We start from the raw sequence: 8,394 nt of genomic DNA on the forward strand, positions 1-8,394 counted from the left end.
GTGCCTGCTACGAAATCAAACTGAACACATTTAAACAAGTTGCTGATGCTAAGTATCAGTAACTGATTATTACTCGACCTGCAACATATTCGTTGCCTTCGACCACTCGCTTCTTCCGTACTTCTCCAGGGCCACGTAAGGTTCGGAAAAATCGAATGGCAACTAAGGGACTGGCAGATCCGGATGTCAGAGGAATTTAAGAGAAGCGTCTCCCAAAGCCACTTCTAACCGCTCCACCATCAGATGTGAATTCATACTGGACAAGAACCCCACCTCTTTGCACAGTGCTGGGAGCTTTGCAAGTGGCATGACGCTACCAGGCTCACTCAAGCACTGGATATCGTAACGAACAGTGACACTGCTTAGATCGCGGAGAACTATCCAGAACATAACTCAACCCGATGAATTATCAAACACCAAGTGAAAGCGAGCGTGCAAACTGACCGTGAAATCTGGTGGACGCGGAAACCCATGGAAAGCACCTGACATAGAGCCCTGGGCAGTATACGTGGAACACCATAAGGCTTCGGAGGTTAATGACTGCATGTGTTCTTTCAAGCGCACCAAGCTGCTGGGCCGCATTATTAAAAAATTGAAGTGGAGTCCTCAGTTAGCGTTTGCCTGATCTGTTTGCCTGTATTTTGTAAAAAGAGACTGTACCAGACAACTTGGGAGGGTCAGTGACAGTGCCCATCTTCCAAAACGGGCTCATAGTGAGTGTGGCAACCGGGAGGGGGTCTCAGCTTGACTTCGAGATTGTTAGCGACACTTGTACTTCCTTGATTTATGGTGGCTCGTGAAACACTGAATCCAAAGTAGCAAGCAGGATTCCTGTCTGGTAGGGGTTGTTTTGACCAAAACTTTACACCCACCATATATTGAACAGTGTTATACGTCCAAGCGACCCGAAATTCTAGTATTCCTAGGTTTCCAAGGCACATGCGACTGGTTGATCGTTATGTTCTTCTTGACACGCCTTCCCAGCAAGAAATGCCCCGGAAGTTTATGACAATAAGACGTTCTTTGTATTTATCGAATTTTGGACGTGAGAGAGTATGCGGAGAGCTCCCCAAAAGCTTCCGCTCGCCGAGTGGAGTTTTTGTCAGGGATGCCAACTCTTTCCATCCCTATTTACTTTTGTGGTCGATGAGATGACGATATAGGCCTTCGATATAGTCTTCGAAACACTGACTCTCAAGTAGCTGATGGTTAAAACCCTGTCACCTGAAAGAAGAAGAAGGCGCAGATGAGATCAATGCACGGATGATGAAATCCGCAACTGTGTACAACAGAAACATTTTTTTTATTTAACCACCCGATACCACATAGTTCGCATAACCTAGTCAGAGCTTAAATTTGAGGTTCAATGAGCTTGCGTTTCCATCCACTTTGTACCCTAGAATAATGAAAATTCGGAATCTGGCTTATTGAATGAATACCTATAGTTTTCCGCAAATGCTGCAGGCAGTGTCGATCTAGCAATCGACAGGACCATTATGGATGCAAGGAAACAAAGCCTACTGGATAAAGACTAGACGCTTTCTGATCCAGCAGCTGACAAGAATTCTTTTCAAGGATTGGAGTCCTCACTTTATTCCACCAGCCACCTTACCAAAGATTTACTGCGAGAGTTACTGATGCAATAGATTGGAACTTCAGTCAACCAGTCGACCCTACTTGATTAGTTGCATACTATTCCGTATATAGACTCATTCCATTCCCATTCAGAAGTAATACCCATCAAGGGGAATCAACTCAAGATACTTTTCTTTCAACTTGTTCTCTTCACAAGAATACGTCCTCTTGGTAGCTGATTGTGTTCGGTAGATCACTTTAATTTTTGCTTTGTGGCAACTTTATCCTGGAGAACGATAAATTGACCCCAGGATTACCTGGCTCGATGCTAACCGTAAAGTACAGCAAGGTCATCCATTTTTTGTCTTGCTGTTTAACGTCGTCGAATATGTAGCTGTAGGCGGCAAGTTTTTCAATAGTTCTCCGGTGCGACAGCGGCATGATGAACTGGACATCTATGATAGGGAGAATCTGGATAGTCTCTTTTGTGGCGGATTTAACCCCGCTACTGCAGTCCCCTTTAATGGATGAAGAGAAGTGTTCCAGGGAATGACGGGAACTGACCGCGTTATGTACGTTCATTACTTATGAATCAAGTCACCTTATGTATCCTCAAACCAAGAAACTGACTAAATGCAGTAGTTTTGAAAATTTGCTCTTGTTGCAGAATCATCTACTGAGAATAATATTCAAAGATTTACTAAGCGAAAATGTCGGAACAAGAGGTTTCGAGAAAGTGACTTTTGTAAAAACGAGACCTTCAATCTTATGGAGGGACAAACGCTTTCATAAGTTCTCCAGAATTAAAGGCTTTTTTAACTGGGACTGAATAAATAGCCAAACCCTTGTTTTGATTCAACTTCACGCAAAATAAGGTAAGGTAATCAGTCAGTTCATAAGAGAACTGCCTCAGACAAAGTCATCTCACTTTTACATTCCTTAAACATAAGGGAAGATTGATGCCGTAGAGAATACAGGTTGGAGTGCATTTGTTTGAATGGTGAAGAGTCCTGTACTAGGAGTCCAGCAAAGCACCACGTGATTTCTGATTCTGCTTCTAAACTCATTGATGGTGATGCATTTTACAATCTGCTTGCTCTTCAGAGCAGCGGTGTTAACGGTGGTCTTGTTCTGATGCACCTTGAAAGGATGCGGAACATCCGTTGGGATGTCACTATCGAACAGTTTATTCAACTAAGGTTGGATCAAGTGGGTATTTTGGGAGAAGGGGAACAGGTGAGTTTCCTTACTTATTTTTGGCTTTCTTCGCAGGCGTATGTCAATGAGATAAATTATCAACTCCAACCGATCTAGCCAATGAAGACATCAGGCCATTTGGGACCACAAGCTGCAGCTGCAGAGTCAGCGTGACAATGGACAGCTACTGTACGGTTCCGAAATTCATAAGAGCTTGTCTTGAATGGCTGAGAAGTGCTAGGAAGTGATCAACTCAAGACTGAAATTCTGGGCTTGTGCAGAAGCTGTTCAAAGTAATGAGCCTCTTGACTCAGCACCTATGACTCCCAAGGCTACCTACTTATGAAGAAGTCTTATGGAGACCAATTCTATGAAATTGAGTCTAGGCTAAGCGTATTTTTGAAGCGTATTTTGAACTTCAGCGTACAACAACGAACCTTTTCACGAAGGATGATTGGAGGCAGGTACGTATAAGAACACAAGTGAAATTGATGGAAATCATCATTTGGCCGATCCGGCTGACTAAGTTTCAATAGCATACTTGGATTCCCGCAACCATAGTTGAAACAGTTTCGAGTTATCCCCGTTCACCGTGCAACAGTTCTCTATAGAATCTACCTAGTGTTACTGTTCACATACTAATCTGGTTTTTACGGCAGTGTGTTCTACAACCTTGTGAGTAGCTCAACACGTCTATTTTACTGTTACCTTACAGGAAGTTTACTCCTTTTTGATACGAATGAAACCGGACTGGTACTATCGCATTCCATGTGAATGGAATACGCAAGTTTATTCTGCAGTTGCTGTACACTGCTGTCCCATCATCTGGCCCGATAGAAGACCTGATGTATCCCACAGATGCTTTGATGTCGCTGACAACAAATCGTTTGTAATTGGAGCCCTCGTGCATTATGATACACCCCTGAAACCAGAAGAACCTGGGTGGGAGAATTCAGTGGTAGCTGGGACACCACGTTCCGGAGATGTTCTTACGAGTAAGTAAGACGAACATTCCTGATTTTACCTGCTAATACCAGGCTACAGTAAAGGATGATTGATGATGCATGATTGCGAGAAACAGCTTTCACGGGCAAACGTTTTAAGGCACCTTCAAGTTTCTAAACCTCGATATCTCAGAAACGTTGCAGGTGTCGGGTGGTGTCCACCATTTCGCAACGGAGTAACTAGAACCTGGTTACTGGTTTGAGCAGTAGGTACCTCAGTCATGAAGAAGATCCGGCACCAGGAACGGCGGTAGATCATCAATTTGTTACGCATGGCGAAACATCTTTTACGGATGTTTTCTCTTCTTACCTCCTTCGGGATAGCACAAGCTAAGAGGCTGACAGTGTGGGACGTGATAAAGAAGAACTCTAAAAAGAGTACGAAGAGTTTAGGTGCTGGTGCCACTGTTGCTGCTGATGAGGATGACGAGGATAATGCGTTGCTATCGTTTCCATCATCAAAAATCACTCAACTTATTGAGAAAGTCTGGTATGATAGCTTTCGGCCACAAAATGAACAAAAACACTGTCGGTTGATTTGATGCTGCAGTTAATAAAAACTTTGAGATATCCCACAACCGTTGCGCTGATCTTGAGCTCATCAGGTGGAGATGATGGAGCTCGGCATATGATTTAACACCAAACAGCAGATATGTAAGGATGAAACCCAACTGTGAAACAAAGATTTGGGAATTAAATTAGATGAGGAGGAAACTCTTGCTAATGATGTGTTCCAAATATTGGTTTTGCTCAAAACCGATTGCATGTTGCCGTTTCACTGCTGCACTTGGAGTCAGTCACTCTGCGCTTTGCACTTTATTAGGTGAGTATTGTTAGTGCTCCCCAATGACAGGGCTGCACAGAGTAGGGTCCTATTCCGATTCGATCAGCGGATAACCTACGTTTACATGGACTTTCGTAGACAAGGTCAATTTGCTTCTCTTCACAAGACCATCATCATTCGCAGAAAGACGCAACTAGGTGCACAGACACAAACAATAATTATAAGCAAGCACTAGGTAGATGTGCCTTCTTTACGTGTCGCGGTTACTATTTGTATCTTTGTTCAGAATCATCAGTGGTTGATTCACTGGATGCTTACGTAAAACGGAGCGAAGAGTGATGCTGCGCACAAGTTGTTGGCACCGCCTCAAACCTGTCGGGGGAGGCCGGTGGACAAGCCTACAGTTGAAAATTGTTGAAAAAAATTAGCAAGTATCACCGCGAATGCATTTTATACAGTGGCAACAGTCCGTCTAAAAGTTTTAGCGAGATTCCGCTCGCCTTCAAATAAATCACTGCTAAAATGCCCCGTGGGGACTGTCCGGTACCGCACTGTTCAGGTGGGAGGTTACAGTCAGGCGGAAAAACTGTAGTAGGATGAAAACAAATATGGTAACCGCGTGGACATGTGTTGACTACAGATTACAGCAGAGTTTGGAAGATACTGTCTAGAAATTGGACTTATTTGGAGGCATTTTTATTACAGCTTGTTAAGCAACTTTTTGTCTTATTGGCATACAGCCCACTTCCGTATCCCACACAGGAGTGAAAATAATACGATAGCCTGGGATACCGCGATTTTGACTTCTACGTCCACCTTGGTCACCCATGCCTGTAGTTCGGTAACGATTGTCATCTCTGTGAACATGATGCCGCCAGTGTAGCGGAAATTTTTACAACACACGAAGTCCCGACCCATTATCTGAAGACATGATGTCAGTTGTCCTTAGTAACGGAGAGGTTGAGAAAAGATGAGTGTGTTAGAAACCATTATAATTGGACCAGAAGCAAATGATGTGGATTTTATGTCTCCAAATCTGCGAATAGGGCACAGAAAGTAGCACACGGATCTTCAGCTTTCTTTTGACTTTTCCAGTTGCACGAATGACTAACGAGGGAGCTGAGGATGATACGCTATCTTCTGGATCATGTGGTGCATGTTCACAAGTTGTGATCAGATATAGTGATTCGGGTACTGCCAGAAGTTGGTCCGGCTTTACGTTTGCACCGATTTAGAGCATGCCAGATGTGATGTTACAGGTGAGTGCTCGGGTCATCATACGGGATCGAAGAGATTCGTTAATGTTGACAGTTTTTAGAAACTGGTCCAAAGCAACTCTATTTACCTATTAAGGACTTCCATAAAGTATGCGAACGGAACATATGGCGCTTGGTTCAGTTCCCGGCATTTCCATTTAAGCTGACACGCCTAAAATACGTCCGCTTCTGAGTTTACTCTGTTCTTCCGATGTATTCTGTTCAAAAATATCAACTTCTAGCATGCTGGACAAAATACAAGCAAGTAATATCCCTTAGTAACAGAAAAGACTTCTTCGTTTGTAGTTATCAGCTTTCGCTGGCTTCTCATTCCCTTTGAAGAGTTGTACGGACCTGGCTTTTGAGACACTTTCTGTCTTCCAGACTGTATAAATATGGAGAAAAAAGTGACCTAGAATTGAAATACTTACGTTGACTACCATCGCTTATGCTCTGCTCCTTCACACAGCTCTTCGGTTCATGTGTCGCCCTTCGAAGTTCAACCTTCATAGGTGGCTTAAAGGCCCATAGTCAGCGGAATTCAAAGTGATTGCCTCAAGCGAGATAGCCTAAACCTACACTGGAAGGCTTGCTTCATGGTGTTGGAGATTGCGCATTTTGGAGCTGAGGGTTTACTGTTTCGCGCAAAAGAAGTATCCGGACGGTCAATAGTTTTTCATGGAAGATCAGTACCTTTATATTTACAGGACGAGTGATGGTGCTGGGGAGATAAGTCAGAACATGCTGGACCGTATGCTGATATTTGCGGATGTGCTGCGCTCAATTTTCAATATTTCAAGCAGAATCACAGAGGTGACGCAAGACCGTTGGTTTGATGGCAACTCTCTTTGATTCTCACGTCCGTCTATCCAAAGCTTGTATTTGCACTGCAGTCCGAACGGTGTACGTAAGGAGTGTTTGAGTGCTTGACCGGTTCCACTTGTGACGTAAGGGCAGAATCATTCGGAAATAATGAATGGTCTAAAACCCGAACACGGGACTCCACTAAAGTAGATTAACCAGTGAGTTTCAATTCAGTCTGGTTGAACTGCATGAGGCAAACGGCTGGAATTCGTGTCCCAAGACACATGATCAGCTGAAGAGGTAGGGTCGAATTCGGTGAAAATCTGATGCCCGCCACTAGTTTGAAAATTTACTGATCTTGTTTCATCTCATGAGAGAACCTAGTGCGTCACAACGGAGGCTGGAAGAAAGTCATCGTTGCAGGCGTAAGCTGCTCTGTGACAAGAACCTAAATTTTACCACAATATGTACAACGTTTTAAAGCGAATCATTGCATCTTGCGTCACAAAATCATGTCAGTCCAAGTCAGTAAGACCTAGTTAACAACACGTCACAAAGTGTATCTCTGACAGAAAACGCTGGATGATAAGCGGAGTGCACTGCTACTTGTCCTTCTGTCGGCGTTCCAAGTGTATACACTGGTGTATACACCAGGAACACCGAAACAAACTTGAGTAAATTAATCAGGTTCCAATAGAATAACAAAACGTTTATGCTGATTTCCAGGTGCATACCGCACAGGTATACCAGGATCATCCTGAACATGTAGAGGAATACTGCAGGCTTCTCAAAAGATTGGGCAATACCACTGCACAATCAAAATGAGATCTTGGTGGAAACCTAAATGTATCAACAACATAGTACCCCGTTTACTGACGATATCCATCCGTTATTGGTGGACAGCCAAACTTACTTAATGTGTGTGACTGTGTCATCAGCAAAGTCGATCAGTACTCAGTAGCACGTTCTTGTATGGACCAGTATGAAATTTGTACAAGTAGTGCTGTCCGTGGTGGACCACACAAGATGCAATTACATCATATGAAATATGGATAGCTCCTCATTGTGACCGCAATCGACACCATGATTCATCTCAGATGAGGAGAGATAATAGTGTATATTTTGCCCACAGATGATGATTCTCAGTGACACCACAACTGTTAATGTCGTATGGGAGAGGTGAAGTCCTTTCAGGTCGTCTGTATTGACCCCGTTCACCGTATTTTCTTTGTTTTAGTCGACCAATTGCGATCACGTTTTCTGGACGTTTACACACGATTCCAAAGGATCCCAATGAGTTGCTTCGCTTGAAAGTCAATCAAAAATGCGTTTGCAGAAAATTCGGGATCTCTTAAAATCGGGCTTTCTGATGGGATATGGGACTGAACTTTTGAGTCCACAAAATTTCTGGCCGGTGCAGCACATCTACCTGTTCTTAACTTTTCCAAAGAATTTATCGTTATGTTTTCACCACCATTTCCTGTTTAAAAATGGTTTACCGACGCTTATATCGTACATATATGTATAATTTATTTTGATCAGCTTTTTTATGCAAAGATGTTGTTTCCAAATGATATACATGTGAACAAATTTGCGTCAAATAGTGGCGACGGATTTGTGGTTCATGTGCCAGAGAATTAGGCAAGACAAAAGCCGGAAAACCACTCATAAGGTATAACTGAGTCATGAAGTGCTACTTACGACCTGGCTAAGTTTCAATAGCAGTTGCCACTGTCCACGTTACCAAAGGAAACGAATCGAACTTTCACATAGC

At 43.3% G+C, this 8,394-nt stretch overlaps 1 protein-coding gene across 1 annotated transcript in view; it reads left to right on the forward strand.

Moving 5' to 3' along the window:
• Positions 1-8,151, forward strand: part of T265_08101 (hypothetical protein) — a gene marked incomplete at both ends in the record, with an annotated part of 40,585 nt that extends 32,434 nt beyond the window's left edge. Inside the window, 2 exons of the mRNA XM_009173808.1 lie at positions 3,488-3,767; positions 7,858-8,151. Coding sequence (XP_009172072.1) covers positions 3,488-3,767; positions 7,858-7,931 — 354 coding nt within the window. The remainder of the gene's footprint in view (positions 1-3,487; positions 3,768-7,857) is intronic.
• Positions 8,152-8,394: the final 243 nt, after the last annotated feature.

Source organism: Opisthorchis viverrini (genome assembly GCF_000715545.1).
Source record: "Opisthorchis viverrini unplaced genomic scaffold opera_v5_202, whole genome shotgun sequence".
In the NCBI taxonomy this organism is placed as follows: Eukaryota; Metazoa; Platyhelminthes; class Trematoda; order Opisthorchiida; family Opisthorchiidae; genus Opisthorchis; species Opisthorchis viverrini.